General features: G+C 34.7%; 1 protein-coding gene across 1 annotated transcript in view; it reads right to left on the bottom strand.

The window, feature by feature from the left end:
- LOC123537857 (activin receptor type-1-like) overlaps positions 1 to 17,552 on the bottom strand; it is a 42,029-nt gene that overhangs the window by 9,595 nt on the left and 14,882 nt on the right. The window contains exons 2-7 of the mRNA XM_045321731.2: positions 7,758 to 7,909; positions 6,288 to 6,483; positions 4,982 to 5,184; positions 4,523 to 4,622; positions 1,129 to 1,288; positions 517 to 677 (exon numbers count right to left, since the gene is read on the bottom strand). Of these exons, the coding sequence (XP_045177666.2) occupies positions 517 to 677; positions 1,129 to 1,288; positions 4,523 to 4,622; positions 4,982 to 5,184; positions 6,288 to 6,483; positions 7,758 to 7,909 (972 nt within the window). The remainder of the gene's footprint in view (positions 1 to 516; positions 678 to 1,128; positions 1,289 to 4,522; positions 4,623 to 4,981; positions 5,185 to 6,287; positions 6,484 to 7,757; positions 7,910 to 17,552) is intronic.

Genomic DNA, 17,552 nt, shown 5'->3' on the forward strand with positions numbered 1-17,552 from the left:
CATCATTTTTTTTCAAAAAATCAGATGAGCTAAAAATGATTACAAATAAGGGGGTTATGCCTTTAGAGCATCAGTAAGTTGATTTCTAACATCACTGGCCATGTTTAAAGCATAAAAAGTGCAGTTTTGCATCTTTTTGTTAAAAAGTTGAAAAAAAATATTCTCCAAGGCCATAAAAACATTTAGGGTCGGGCCAAAAATTTAGGGTAGGTCGGGATACCGGAAACAAACAATTTTTTTTTTTTACGCCTAAAAAAATACCGTGAAAGGAAAAATACATTTGAGCCGTGCCATGAGAAAACCAACATAGTGGCTTTGCAACCAGCATGGATCCAGACCATCCTGCGTTGATCAGGATCCATGCTGTTAGCTAACAGTTTTTCTAATTGCAATAGGCTTTGAAAGCGAACAGCATGGATCATGACCAGAGTGCACGGATGCACAGGCTTGTCTGGATCCATGCTGGTCGCAAAGCCACTATGTTGGTTTTCTCATGGCGCAGCTCATTTAACATACCTGTATGTAAATGTACGAGACCAGCACATGCACTGTGCATCAACCGTAACATAGACTCATGGTCTAATGTATTGTACTGCAAATAATCATACAGCGACCCATTCTGATGATACTGCATGATTAACCAGAGCTGTGTGCACGAGTTTCTTGACGTCATATCACTGAAAATTTACAAATAAATGAATATACTACAAAATCCCACAGTATAAACAGTGTCCTCAAATCACCTGCTAAGCAAATTGTTTACATAAATTGTCTTCTATCAAGGTATTGATTAAGTAATGACTGTGGTTTGTAAACTTTAAATTGATAAAATTTTAACTAAATAAAATGTATACAAATTATATAGGCTTTCTTCCTAGGATATTTACCATATTTACAAGGACAGCAATTCTGTGCTTTAATGTGTACATTTAGCACTGTTATATAAGCACAGTTCTAACTGTAGCCAAGTTACCGTAGTACAATTCACTGTTACAACAATGCATAACTCAGCTCCGTCTCTTTTGATTTCTATACAATCTCTGTGCAGTAATTTAAGAGTTATGCATCAGTACAGCACTGAATCAGAACATCGCTAAAACGCTCAGATACAAAACTCAAAACACTCACCTTGCATAATACCCCAGTATATTATCATGTCTAAGCAGACATGTATTGTATATTTCAGTCTCTCTCCTCCAGCTGGACTCGTCACGAGACAGGAATATTTTCACAGCGACCATTTCTCCATGGTACTTGCCTTTCCATACCTCACCATACCTTCCCTTGCCTGCAAAAAAAAAAACAAAAAAATATTAATGGCAAATACTTACATAATAGTGGACTTTACCCTTATTCTTCAGCTTATAGATAAATGTGGTATCAAAATAATAAAATTATTTGCCTGATGATATTTCTTAATGTTTGCTAATTTGGACATTCGACAAACAATACAATTTCTGTATCAAACTATTGTAGTAGCTGGTTTTTACTTCACGACAGAATTTCACTTTATTCAAAACAGTTTAATAATGCAAGAATTATTCATTGTGTAAGTCGTGGACCTTTCTTCTTCTTCTTCTTATTATTATTATTATTATACAAGATTTATACAGTTATAAATGTAACTAAAATACATATTGTTTGCAAGAACTACTTTTCACAAAATATCAAAAATATGAAATATGTGAAAACTGACTTATCACCAATTTCTGATTTTACAATATACTTGATGTCCCATGTTAATAATTTATAAATGTAAAGTTTTTAATTAAAGTAACACAATTTCTTATTACTAAAGTAAAACTGAAACTGTTAAAACTGAAACTGTTTTATTTGATTAAACGCCTATTTTTATGGAAAACATATTCAATGGCGTTTTACAAATACATAAAAATACGACAAAAAATTAAGATATTTAATGACATATAATATAAATGAGCATAAATATCATTGTGAATAAACTATTTAGTAAGCATTAATAAAAAAAAAAAAAAAAAAAAAGATCAGACATTAGATAAGATTAATAAAATATTAGAACATTAAGATATGGTAAGACAGCTGTTTGTTATCAAGTAAGAATTCGAATGTATTTACACAATAAAATCATCCAGTTCACGTTACTTCAATCTCTTAAAAAATACAGTCACAGTTTCTAAAAGAGTGATTAGTAATTTCCAAAATAATGAGTTTTCAACTTCTTTTTGAAAACATCTTTTGTGTCTGAGTTCCTTATTTCGAGAGGCAATTCATTCCAGAGTTTAGGTCCAACAGTACCAAAACTTCTGTCGCTGAACGTTTTGCGCTTGTTGAAAGGAACAACGAAACACCCAGTAACGGAATTTGAAGAACGCAAGTTCCTTGTCTGTGTTTGTTTTACGAGAAGTTCAGAAAGATATTCTGGAGAGTTTCCAACTGAACAATTATACATGTAGGTGAGCATTCTGAATGTGATTCTGGCTTTGATTGGTAGCCAGTGAAGGTCATACAGCGCTTGCTTGGAACTGTCATATTTTCTTCGATTTAGGACAAGTTTTGCACACATGTTCTGAATTCGTTGCATTTTGTTTACTTCGCTTTGAGCAATACCATATAGAATGACATTAGAGTAATCTAAATGGGATATCACCAATGACAGTACAAGGGTTTCGGTAGCCTCTTTGGTAAGATATTTCCGGATACATTTTATTCTGAAGTAGCTGAGCATTGCTGTTCTACACTTTCGTTTTACATGCTTTTTTAGATTCAAGTTTTCATCCAGGAATGCACCTAGATATCGAATAAAGCTCACTGATTTCACTTCATCACCTACAATACATACTTTGTCAGTTGAACACTTAGAGAGCCGTTGCCTACTACCAAACATGATGAACTCGGTTTTGGAAGTGTTCATTTTCAGCTTATTTTCATTCATCCAGTTGTTGATTGTTTTAGCACATTGTTCAAGTTCTCGTATTGCCCGGGATTCTACTGTTGGAGATGATGGTTTAAAGCGTTTATTAGCAGTGTGGTCATCCGCAAAGCCGTAAACTGAAATCGACGGCGGAATAACATCAAACAGTGTCCCCGCATATGTCAAATATAGCCACGGTCCTAAGCAGCTTCCTTGTGGAACGCTACAATTTAATTGGCGTGGAGATGACATGGTTGAATTGACACTTACACGACAACTTCTGGGGCGCAGATAGGAATCAACCCAGCTCAGTGCTGTTCCACGAACGCCATACTGCTTGTTTAACACATCAACAAGAATGTCATGATCTACAGTATCAAAAGCGGCACTGAGATCAATGGCAATTAGCGCCGTAACTTCTTTCTTCTCCATAGCATCCAGTAAATCATTTACAAGACGTAACAGTGCTGATTCGCAAGAATGGTTTTTCGTGTAAGCAGACTGGTTTTTTGGTAGAAGATTGTGTTTGTTTACATGATCATTGAGCCTGAACAGAGCTGCTTTTTCAATTAATTTTGACAGAAACGATAGATTACTAACAGGCCTGTAGTTTGCGAATTCAAGTTCCAGTCCCATTTTCTTCAACAAAGGTCTTACAATTGCCTGTTTCCAATTTGTTGGAAAGATGCCGTCGCGCAACGACAAATTAACCAATTTAGTAAAAACAGGCAGCAGCTCATCCAAGTATGATTTTAGCACTTTTGTTGGTAGAATATCAAGTTCACATGATTTTGTCTGTAGTTGGTTTATAATTTTATTACTAAAGTAAGTATTTCTTCCACAATAGACTCCATAAAGGGAGACAACTGAAAAATGGTTACAGTAAAATACCATTCTGCATGAGCACCCTAGGCAACTAGCAATTCATCATGTCCTGATTACTGATAATTTCTTTATTTGGATCAAATGAAACCATTGGTAACTTCAGCATTTTGTTTATCACAGTGCAACAACGGTAACAGATATAAAATATATCCAACAACCCTTATGCTTATATCTTCATTTTATAAGTACAGCACAATTTAAAAAAACAAAACATTTAGTGTGGAATTACTAACATACATGAAAACCTAATTTTCGCACATTCTTGGTTTGCTTCAGTCTACAAAATTTAATCTGGCTACCATTTGTTTACTGTGAAATAATTTAATTTCGTAGGCATGGAATTTCGTGGTTTTGGTCAAAACGGTAATTTCGAGGGGACATGAATTCGTGGATTTCAACTTTTGAACATAAAATGAATGGGAATTTTACTTGTTCGTTGGGATTAAATTTCGTTGATCAAGTCAACCACGAAATCCACGAAAATTAGTCCCCCATGAATATTAATGATTTCACAGTATTATATTATTAATTTTTTTTTTATTATTTTACACTCATACTGACACAAGTTTTAGGTCATATGGCAACTCTTCCTGCTTTGATGGTAGAGCTCAGATGCCCCTCTGTGCATTATTACTGACACAAGGCTGTAATGTTGTTTAAAATGTCGACCTTATGGCTTATATATTCCACCAGCTGGATCTGCCTGGCTATTGTTCACTGTACAGAAAATGACAAACAGGAACCTACCTATACATTCTATAAGTTGAACTTGTCTGGCTACTGTACGTTGTACCAAGAATGGTAACCCTGACCCACTACCACTGGTGCAGGATTCGTCTAACATCTCCTAAAAAACAGTATATAAGATATAGCTAACAAAACAAAACGAAAAAGAATAACATATGGTCAGATACACTACTAGACTACAACAGAATTTGTACAGAAAGCTTGAATCTTTACAACATTGCTGAAATGCTCTGACTTTTGTGAAGCTATGTTTTCAATGTATCTATTACCCTTTTGGTCAAAAATTGCACATGCCCAATTTCTATTCACATCTATGAGCGGGCAAGTGGAATGGTCAAGATCTGCTCCCCATTTCTTCATATTTTCACAATGTTTTTAACATGACTCTGTGCTCTGTGCTGATTCTTCAATTCAATGACTCTTAAAACGAACCACTCAACTGAATGTAAATACACTCACCCTCAGAGTTGTGTCCCCTATTTGTTGTGCCCTTAATTCATCATGTCCCAGCAGCAAGTTTTCTTTCTGTGACAGCTCGCTCATTTTTCTTTTGTGTCGTAACTTACACAGCAGCATAACCAGAGCAAGGGCAATAATAAATCCGATAAACGGAAGAGCTATAAATATAGCCATATCCCTCGTAGCTGACACATCATGGGTTTCTGAAATTATATTTAACATTAAACGATATATACTTAATTATCAGAGTGGTTCATCATACAGAGGTTATAACTTTAGCCTTGCTGGCTTTTTTTTCTTTATTTTTAAATATGCAGTTGGAATACATATTTATAACCCTTTGCAGTTCTTCAGAGGTTTTCAGTAACAAAGGTATTCCTTTTAATATGGAGATACATATTATGAATAACTCTGATTTAGTTCTTTGAAATGACACTTCAATTATTTGGTTGATACACTAAATGTTCTGCAATACTGAATAATATAAGGGCAATAACTCTATAGAGACTGGAGAGATCCAACTGCTTATTGAACTTGGCTGAGATAATTGCCAATAAGCATTCTGACCAAGTTTGGTGACAGCTGACTGAGTAAGAACTGCTTAATCAAGAAAGCTACTGTTTTTGTGGATGATCCAGTATGTGCCCCCATGACACGCTTAGAAAGAAGAAACTTGCATTTTTGGAATGCAATTAATTTTGTCTCATTTTCAGCAAGTGCATAAAAAATCTAAACCTCAAATTAAAAGTAAAAGGAGAGCGCAACTAATGAAATATTGGTGTGCGTATCTGAATTCAGAGTCTGAGTTAAAGTTTTTATGCACTTTTCATTTTTTACTCTCTTTTTTATAACAAAAATAGAAAATCTACTCTTTTTCTTCAAAATTCAAATGTTTTGTCATTTATTATTAGAAATTTGGAAGTGGATGCCAACCAAACTCTGTAAAAGGTAGATAAACTCTCCTTATATTTAATCAAGTCTGGCTTACAACAAAATATGCTGAGCTTCCAACAAACCAAAGTCGAGCTTAACACAACCCACGTATAGTTTACAAACAACCCACAAATGAGCCATACCACGAGAAAACCAACATAGTGGGTTTGCGACAAGCATGGGTCCAGACTGCCTGTGCAGTCTGGTCAGGATTCATGATGTTCGCTAATGGTTTCTCTAATTGCAATACATTTTGAAAGCTAACAGCATGGATCCAGACCAGACTGCGCGGATGCGCAGGCTGGTTTGGATCCATGCTGGTCGCCAAGCCACTATGTTGGTTTTCCCATGACGCAGCTCAAATATTCCATACCTGGATGTATAACTGGATTAGGAAGTCTGGCTGGAGTCAGGTCATCATTACAGCGTGTTCCGTTAGAACAACAACTGACAGCTACAACATGGTTTTCCTTAAACGTACACAAGACGCGGTTCCCGAACTCTCGATATGTACAACCCCATTCTGTCCTCTCTTCTTCCCCAAGCTCTACTACCAATGCCTTATAACACTGAAAAAATAAACACATGTAAAATACAAAACACATTAAATAAGTCCAAAGGTCTGAAATGTCATGACACATTTACATCGAATTGTTGTTTAACTTGAAATACTAATTGAAGGAGTTCAAGTGACTGTTCAAAATGCATATAAATAAAAAAGAACTAAAAACTGTCTGCTCTAACCCCTCAAATTATTGTTTTTAAAGCAAAAAATATTTTCAGAAGAACCTGATTAAAGCTGTGATAACAGAAGCTTAGATTCAGTATGGAATATGCCTCACATTAACATTATGCCAACTGATAGGTAGTATTAAATATAAAATTTCTTTAACATTAATTAGCCTTACTGTATACACTAGGACAAAAACATTAAATTTAGGTCAGGGTCAACAAATCCATGAAAGTACTGGGAATTTACAGGAAATAAGCCAAGGTTAACTAGTCCCTTTTGATTGGTCAGTCAGGTAAACAAATCCAGGAAGTAATTTTTTTTTTCAAAATTCAACCTTTTTCTCCTGCAGCTGCAGTGTTTGATATATTTTGACAACATTCACTACATTTGATGTGTACTAAGAAAAGGGTTATTAAATGCTTTCCTCCAAGCCTGTTAACATAGGGTGAGCTGCGCCATGAGAAAACCAACATAGCGTGTTTGCTACCAGCATGGATTGAGACCAGCCTGCGCATCTGTGCAGTCTTAGTCAGGATCCATGCTGTTCGCTTTCCAAGCCTATTACAATTAGAGAAACTGTTAGCAAACAGCATGGATCCTGACCAGACTGCGCGGATGTGCAGGCTAGTCTGAATCCATGCTGGTCGCAAAGACACTCTGTTGGTTTTCTCATGGCCCAGCTCAGGGTGATATTGTCACACAAAAATTGCTCAAACAAAAAGCTACCCCTTTATTGGGCATTTCTTTTGTTAAAAAGTACCCAACAAGCGACAAAAAAGTACCCAATAAACACCACGAAATGAATAGAATTCACTGTTACCTACTGTTCTCTGTACCCAACAAATGTTCACTCGTGGGCTCGAACAGAAGGACGGACAGACAGACACCAGGGGTAAAACATAATACGTCCCTTCGGGCCTATAAAAACTTACCCCTTAATAAGTTTCAAAATAATCTTAAAATTTTATCCCTAAGGGTAACAGGACCGACGCAGTTCACTCTGGCTTGCAAACTTACCACATAATAAGTTTCACAATAATCTCAGCCCCCTGGGCATTTATCTCTGGGGTAACAGGACCGATGCAGTTCACTCTGGCTTGAAAAACTTACCCCATAATAAGTTTCACAATAATCTCGACCCCCTGGACATTTATCTCTGGGGTAACAGGTACAGTTCAACTTTGGTTGGTCTGTTTTATTCATTCTCATTATAAGGTCTTCATCTAGACTTGACTTGGACTCTTGAATATCTTCACCTTGACCTGAAAATATAAATGAGTTGCTCTGTTATCATGGTTACATAGGTAATCATGGAATTAACCTCATATCAGTTTTGTCTTTAAGTTACCAATAATCCATGGTCACAACCACTACTTAACCACGATCAGATCCTCAAACAACCATGTTTACAATTTTCTAGAAACCATGGTCTGTCCGTAACACACTGCAGACAAATTACCTTAAAGCCATGGTCAAAATGTTATGTGTAACATCTGTATGTCATATCACTTTGATTCTGAAACTTTTTTTATATAAAGTAGCAGATCAAATGTGGTAGCAATCTTTCCTGGCTCCTGTATGGTGCTGAATAATATGTCAATGTCACGTCAAATGTCCATGTGTTTAATAGAAATGTGCATACACTACAGAATCAAACATAAACCCTGGGTATTTCACCACATAAACCCTGGATATTTCCCCATATAAACCCTGGGTATTTCACCACATTAACCCTGGGTATTATCTTAATATATAAACCATGGATATAAAAACCATGGTGCTGTTCTAACATAAACCCTGGGTATTATATAAACCATGGATATATTCTAAAATAAGCCATGGCACTGTTCTCACATTAACTCTGGGTATATCTTATATAAACCATGGATATTCTAAAATAAACCATGGCACTGTTCTAACATTAACTCTGGGTATATCTTATATAAACCATGGATATTCTAAAATAAACCATGGCACTGTTCTAACATTAACTCTGGATATATCTTATATAAACCATGGATATACACTGTATTCTAAAATAAATCATGGCACTGTTATAACATAAACCCTGGGTATTATCTTATAATAAACCATGGATATATTCAAACATAAACCATGGTGCTGTTCTAACATTAACCCTGGGTATTATCTCACATAATCATGGGCACTATCTAACATAAAGTTTAAAACCATGGACACATTTTTACTTAAACTACGGGGATGTTATAACATAAATCCCAGGTATCATAGGCACTATCTAACATAAACCATGGTATATTCTCACTTAAACCATGGGGATGTTATAACATAAATCTACGGTATCATCTCATATAAACCATGGACATAGCCATAAATATACCATGGAAATAAACCAACTTTAACCACAGACATGGCATTAGATCACGAAAGAAGTCATAAAACCAAAAATAAAGAAAAGTGAGAAAATTTCGAGTAGATCTAACAATAATCAACCAAAAATTTTAAGGTTTTTTTAATTTTTCAATGAATTAGTTTTCACTATAAATACTAATTTATCCATAAAATAACAACAGTGGAATTACTGTTATAAAAAAATGTATCATTTTTAAAGATGGCCAGAAATTACGAAAAATTCTACTATACTAACCCAATTAAATTCCAAATATAACTTTTAAGTCTAACAAAAAATACCAGATTTTTACTTCATTTTTCCTCTAAACAACCAGTGATTTCAGTTTTAACATTCTGTTGTATATATCTAAAATTATGTAAAGGAAAAAAACAACAACTGATCACTTTGCACAAAAGGATAAAATTCGCTTTCTATTTCTGAAATTTTCATCATAAAGTCTGAGCACACTACCTTCTTTCATATTACACATTTAAATCCCATTATTTTTCTACGTTACAAATAAAAAAATGTTCGCCTCATCATTTATGCAGCAGCATGAGCCGTGTTCGTGCACGTGACGGTACATTTGTTGTCGTAATCCCATCAAAACAGCACTCCGTAGGTAGCGCTTACAGACAAAATTCAGCGTGACTTCGCACAAATCACTCTATCCTTAACATCTAATATTGAAAACATCATTTCGAAACCCATAATCCCCACTAATTTATGCAAATTAGATCGGCAATTCTATCATTTTCACACTGTGTTTTTAAATCGCCATTCTTCGTCTTTCAAAAGAATTTTGATAAAAAAGTCCACTTCTGTTCAATGCAAGAGTCGAATAAACTTGTTTAACAAATATTCAGCGTGGATTAATTCCCGTTTAAAGCAAGCTTCCCCACTGAGTCGTAGGGTAAAAAAGCAAATTTGATTTTTTATTTATGGTATTTCACGCAACCATGTTAGATAAGGTTAGTTGAAAAGACGTATAATTATAGATGTTTTACGAGAGTGTCTGTTCCACCTCTTAAGGTAATAACCAGTTCAAATCACAACACATTTACTGGTGATCATCATTATTGTTTAACCTTAGAAGTCTCTAAATTAAAATTTCTAAATTTAAGGGCCTATACTCATCACAAAGCCAATTTAGAACTTCGATGACAATTTTACTCACATTTCCAATATTTTATACAAGCTTGATAAGTTTTCTGAACAACATCTGTACCACTTGGAAAATGTGTCTAAATTTTTAAATAAACACATATTTATACTATTATAAATAGCAATAAAAATAGAGTCTGATCCGGAAGCCCTTATCCCTTATATAGCCTGTTGGCGGCAAGAGATCATGGTCTGCATTGTTCGCTATTCAGCAAGTAAATTTTCCGTGAACACCCCTTTGAATATTAAATGGTGCTGTCCAAACTGAATGACAGACCAGTACATTTTAGAAATTTAGAAGGAAAAGGGTTAAAAAACAATACTTTAAATACTTGTTCAACTGGCAAGTATTCAAGACATAAATCTGAAACAAAAAAAAATCTGCTTTATTGAAGTAGTGTCCTCTAACATCCTTCAGAAATTACTTCTGAAGACATTACCCTATAACTTCATTTTGATAAAACTTTTTGGTAATTTGTTTTTCTAAACAGGTCCTTTCTTTTCATTTAGAAGACAAATAAGCACTTTTGGGGAAAAGATTTTCTTGAATACCATCACTTACTGTCAGAATATCTGTAATTTTGAGTGTAATTCGAGAATGGTAAATTATGTACAAGGGCAGGTGCAAATGATATTATGTTTATATAATACATGTCATCACATATGCATACTTTGTAGAATTATCTCTAATGTTTCAATAAAATAACAGGGAAGGTTTCACACAGATAGCGCTCTTAAGTAAATTTATGAGCTGTGCCATGAGATAACCAACACAGAGGGTTTGCGACCAGCATGGATCCAGACCAGACTGCATTCGCTAACAGATTCTCTAATTGCAATAAGGTTTGAAAGCGAACAGCATGGATCCTGACTAGACTGCGTGGATGCGCAGGCTGGTCTGGATCCATGCTGGTCGCAAATGCACTATGTTGGTTTTCTCATGGCACGGCTCAAATAAATTATAAACAAATACAGACCAAACCACACTTTCTCAACTCACATTCTATATAAATAAGTCTAACTGTTCCCTCCACTTAAGTCATTCTGATTTGAAAAAAGATCTCTGACTATTTCAACGACTTTTCAAATTTTAAATGCTCAAAAATTAGAAGTAAAGAATTACCTATTTTCGACGGCACAGACTGCACATTCGAAAGTTTGTATGGTCAAAAAAATGTAATAATTACTAAAAATATGTCTTGGATTTATTTGAGCTTCGAACCAAGACTGATCAACATTTTACAGAGGATAGTGTCTGGAGATTTTGAATCTAATACTTTTCGGGTAAAACAATCCTCCAAATAACATGATTCACTGCATAGTTCAATGACTCAATTGAAAAAGACTACTAACCAATGGATAGAAAAGCTTGAAGCCAAGGCACCATCCTAGAAACTGCCATTTTTGTTCTTCACCTCAGACCCGTGTGTGCAAGTTGTCAATGTCAAAGAATTGTATCTTGTGGGGAAGTTTTTAAACAAGAGCACCGCCTTGCGGGTACTGACGCTCATCTGATTTTTTTGTATAATAGAAAAATTGTCCTACCCATGATTTTCTAAGTCCAAAAAGGGCCATAATTCTTGCAAAAAGCAGGATGGAGTTATGTTTCTTGATGTACAGAGTCAGCTTATGATGGTGAACAACTGTTGCAAGTTTCAAAGCAATAGCTTTGATAGTTTAGGAGAAAAGCTGACCTAAACATAAAACTTAACCAAGAAATCTGATATTTTCTAAGTCCAAAAGGGGCAATATTTCTTGAAAAAAGCAGGATGGAGTTATAAATGTTTCTTGATGTACAGGGTCAGTTATGATGGTGAACAAGTGTTGCAAGTTTCAAAGCAATAGCTTTGATAGTTTAGGAGAAAAGTTGACCTAAACATAAAACTGAACCAAGAAATCTGATATTTTCTAAGTCCAAAGAGGCCATAACTCTTGCAAAAAGCAGGATGGAGTTATGTTTCTTGCTGTACAGGGTCAGCTATTGGTGGTGAACAAGTGTTGCAAGTTTCAAAGCAATACCTTTGATAGTTTAGGAGAAAAGCTAAACATAAAACTTAACCAGGCATCGCCAACACCGATCAAGTGATGACAATAACTCATCTTTTTTTTCAAACAAGAGGACCATGATGGTCCTGAATCGCTCACCTCTTCCCACATGACCCAGTTTTGAGTATGACGTCGTTTTTTCTATTATTTGACATAGTTACCTAGTTTTTGAGCTCATGTGACCCAGTTTTGAACTTGACCTAGATATTATCAAGATAAAAATTCTGACCAAGTTTCATAAAGATCAATTGAAAATATGGTCTCTAGGGAGGTCACAAGGTTTTTCTATTATTTGACCTATTGACCTAGTTTTTGATCGCACATGACCCAGTTTCAAACTTGACCTAGATATCATCAAGATGAACATTCTGACCAATTTTTATGGAGATCCATACACAAGTATGGCCTCTAGAGAGGTCACAAGGTTTTTCTATTTTTAGACCTACTGACCTAGATTTTGACTGCACGTGACCCTGTTTCAAACTGGACCTAGATATCATCAAGATGAACATTCAGACCAATTTTCATACAGATCCCATGAAAAATATGGCCTTTAGAGAGGTCACAAGGTTTTTCTATTATTTGACCTACTGACCTAGTTTTTGAGGACACGTGACCCACTTTCGAACTCAACCTAGATATCATCAAGATGAACATTCAGACCAACTTTCATACAGATCCCATGAAAAATATGGCCTCTAGAGAGGTCACAAGGTTTTTCTATTATTTGACCTACTGACCTAGTTTTTGACCGCACATGACCCACTTTCAAACTTAACCTAGATATCATCGAGATGAACATTCAGACCAATTTTCATACAGATCCCATGAAAAATATGGCCTTTAGAGAGGTCACAAGGTTTTTCTATTATTTGACCTACTGACCTAGTTTTTGATCGCACGTGACCCAGTTTCGAACTTGACCTAGATATCATCAAGATGAACATTCAGACCAACTTTCATACAGATCACATGAAAAATATGGCCTTTAGAGAGGTCACATGGTTTTTCTATTATTTGACCTACTGACCTACTTTTGAAGACACGTGACCCAGTTTTGAACTTGACCTAGATATCATCAAGATGAACATTCTGACCAATTTTCATGAAGATCTTTTGGAATATATGGCCTCTAGAGAGGTCACAAGGTTTTTCTATTTTTAGACCTACTGACCTACTTTTTAAAGACACGTGACCCAGTTTTGAACTTGATCTAGATATCACCAAGATGAACATTCTGACCAATTTTCATGAAGATCTTTTGGAATATATGGCCTCTAGAGAGGTCACAAGGTTTTTCTATTTTTAGACCTACTGACCTAGTTTTTGATGGCACGTGACCCAGTTTCGAACTTGACCTAGATATCATTAAGTTGAACATTCTGACCAACTTTCATAAAGATCCCATGAAAAATGTGACCTCTAGAGTGGTCACAAGCAAAAGTTTACGGACGCACGCACGGACGGACGACGGACACCGTGCGATCACAAAAGCTCACCTTGTCACTTTGTGACAGGTGAGCTAAAAATCAGATGAGCTAAAAATAGCATCTCATGTGGGGAAGTTGTCCATGACTTGCTTCTTGTGGGGAAGTTTTTAAAGAATGGTATCTCATGTGTGGAAGCTGTCACTGACTTGCAAAGTACATTATACAATATAACCCCACTATGGGTTACAGCCTAAAACTTAAAAACAATTCAAAAGATTTTTTTCCTGGAAGGGAACCAAAACTAGTGAAAGTAAAACTTAATGTTAGAAAAGTTTAAATGTCAAATGGTAACTATTAAATTGAAAACAGTTCAAACATACACACAGAAAACTAAACACTTTAAAAAGTACAATATTTTCATTTAATAATAACAATTTTTCAGGAAACAGTGAAATATTTATGATTTTAAAAAGAAAAATATCAGTTTAGTTCCCACAGTATATTGAATTCAATTTTCCATATAGGTGCTATTACTAAAACTGATTTTCTTTTTCTTTAGGTAATATCTCTGTGAAAGTTCCTTTAAAATCCTTTACAAAATAAAAATCAATTAAAGGGAGGTGATTAATTAACGTTATCAATTTAAATAAAACTGTCAAACCTGATGGTGTGATGTTCAAATCAATATTCCAAAACTTGGCGAACACTGTACATCTATTTATATAATACCAAAGATAATGAATAACACCCCTGTATGTTTGGAAAAGTGCAGTTTGTGCCACTTTTAAAGATTAATCTTATATTTTTTTTAAAATGCCTCTCCAGCACTATTATTTGCTTTGTAATGCACATTTCAGAAGGTTAATGTTAATACTTTCCAGTTTCACAAAGCTGACCTTTAACACCTGGTATTTCTGTTTGACAAGTCAATCCTAACATAAAAAAATCTCATGAACATTTTCTCACCTAGGTCAGGCTTTGCACTGTATCAATCCTACTATTTTCTGGAAACTTATTTTCAAACTTCACTTCCTCCACAACATCACTGTTGCTGATGACTACAGCTGTTAACTGCTTCAACTGTTGTTGACCGTTACAACTGCTGTGGACCGTTACAACTGTTGTTGACCGTTACAACTGAAGTTGGCCACTTCAACTGTTGTGGACCATTACAACTGTTGTGGACCGCTACAACTGTAGTTGGCCACTTCAACTGTTGTGGACCATTACAACTGTTGTGGACCGCTACAACTGTAGTTGGCCACTTCAACTGTTGTGGACCATTACAACTGTTGTGGACTATTACAACAGTTACTGTTGTCATCAACAGCAGATAATGTCACAGAGGCTTTATCAACTGATAAGGCCTAAAAAAAAATTCTTTGTTTCCGGTAACATGCTCAAAAAATTCGGGTAGGTAGGTCGGAAATTCTTTTTTTTGGATTTCTTTTATTAAGGGAGATTTTTCGGAAATTATTTTGGTGTCAAAATATGAATACAAATAAGGGGGTTATGCCTTTAGAGCATCATTAAGTTGATTTATAACATCACTGACCATGTTTAAAGTATAAAAAGTGCATTTTTGCAACTTTTTGTTATAAAGTTGAAGTATTCTCCAAGGCCATAAAAACATTTAGGGTCGGGCCAAAAAATTATGGTAGGTTGGGATACCGGAAACAATTTTTTTTTATGCCTAAGTGTGAATTATTTCAGGGTAATAAATAAACATGATCAGTTCATATACTGTGTTCATTTTATACTGAAGGTTGCTCATAAAAGATTTTTGTAAGTGATAATTGGCTCCTGCAAACAATGGAAAAACTTTCCTCTCTCACAAAATGTCTCTCTTTCCTATAAACTCATGAACAGTGAATTGGCAAATCTAAAAATATCATGTACATTTAACTAGCAAATTTTTAAATCTCAAGTACAGTGAATTAGTAGATTTAAAAATCTCATGTACAGTGGACTGGCAAATTTAAAAATCTCATGTACAGTGACCTGGCATTTTTTTTAATTTCATGTACAGTGAACTGGCAATTTTTTAAAATCTCATGTACAGTGATGTAGCAAATTAAAAATTCTCATGTACAGTGACATAGCAAATTTTAAAATCTCATCTACAGTGACCTGGGAAATTTTAAAATCTCATCAACAGTATACCAGCATATTAAAAATTCTCATTTATAGGAAACTGGCTAATTTGAAAATCTCATGTACAGTGACCAGGGAAATTTTAAAATCTCATGACATTGTACATGTTACTGACAGACATGCTGTATACAAACTGATAGAGAAAACCAAAATCTTCCTCCATGCTAGCAACTGCAGTGTTCAATATTTCATCGGCTGGGTCAGTTAGTGTACTAGACAGAGCGCAATAGTAGGTCAGGACGTCCTACCAAGCAGGAGCTGGTTTGAACCTTAGATAAGCCATATGATGTTTTTGAAAACTAACTAAAAATCATAATTATGCCCTAGGTTACTTGTCTTCCACCTCTCATCTTTGGAAGTTGTTGAGTTACTTGTGTAAAACAGATTAATTTACACTGGTAAGAAGTTAGTTTAATTGTCCATGATCTATAGCTCAGAAATGCTTATTAATAAGTATTAAAAGTTATGTTTTCTTATAAGCCCAACAAACCACTGAGTGTTGCCAAATTTTGTATTTCTGAAGCAAGACGCTACAATGACTCACCGTTAAATAGAAACTGAACGCATCAAAGTCCACAAAAAAGAAAGATCCCGGAAAAGACTTCTACAATAAAATATAAAATGCACTAATCGTGAGCTGTTACAGTAGACACTTGAAATGTCTCCTCTTAAACCAAAAAACTTGCCAACTCAAATCCTGGAGATTTTCATTTAAATCTTTACAAATATTTAAATAAATACAAATAAACGCCAATCAACAACTCCATTCACAATAAAACATGGGACGAAATTTAAAGAAAACAAATCCCTCCATTGCTAACAAAGTCACATACCTCATTGGAAAAAGTTTCAATTTTGAAGCGAATTGAATAATTGCGTGGCTAATCAATAACTTGGGAGAGCTGGAGTTTAATCTCATCATTCAAATTCATAAGACTTCTTCTTCGCATTAAAAGAGTGAAATGTCGAAATCCTGAGGACGTGATTTTTTTTTCATTTTAATTTGACAATAAAACAAATTCAGAATTATGACATTTATAACGAAAATTAAATTAAATCTATTTCACTACCCTACAACATGGATGTGTACTAAAATATCCGCAAAAAAAAAACACGTCAAGATTACGGAATGTCTAAATATTATTGATTTTAATGCTCTTAAAATTTAATAGGCCAGAAGGCGAGAAATCTTTCACTGTTACAGTTTGAAAGTATTAGGGTTAAGCTTTAAAAATCTGTGGCCTTACTTTTATCTCCGGGTGGTAAGGAAGGGGAAGTAACTCTGGAATCAGTGATCAGCTTATCAATAACAATAAATAAACAATTTAAAATTCAAATTTTAAGATTTTAAATGGTTTATCTTTTCTTATAATCAACAATTTAATAAATTAAATCTTTAGTCCTAATTAGGTAACCTAATCAGTATCGACTTCTGTTTCAGAAAAAAAAACTAACTTTTTTAATACTGTACATAATATATTTTGAACTTTCATAACACAGAATTTTGTGGATTTTAATAACATTTGACGATTTCTTTTGTTGATATCCTTCAAATGTCCAAAAATATAGAAAAAGAAATACTTAAACCCTTGAAATATGCAAAAAAAAAATAGGCATACAGAAATCAAAATATATGGCTCCCATGAAATTCAAAATGGATACCCTGCATTTATTACTTCTAATGTGACCATAACAGTTTAAATCTATGCGGCTAAAACTGACCACCAAAGTGACCATGCT

This window comes from Mercenaria mercenaria, chromosome 18 (assembly GCF_021730395.1).
Source record: "Mercenaria mercenaria strain notata chromosome 18, MADL_Memer_1, whole genome shotgun sequence".
In the NCBI taxonomy this organism is placed as follows: Eukaryota; Metazoa; Mollusca; class Bivalvia; order Venerida; family Veneridae; genus Mercenaria; species Mercenaria mercenaria.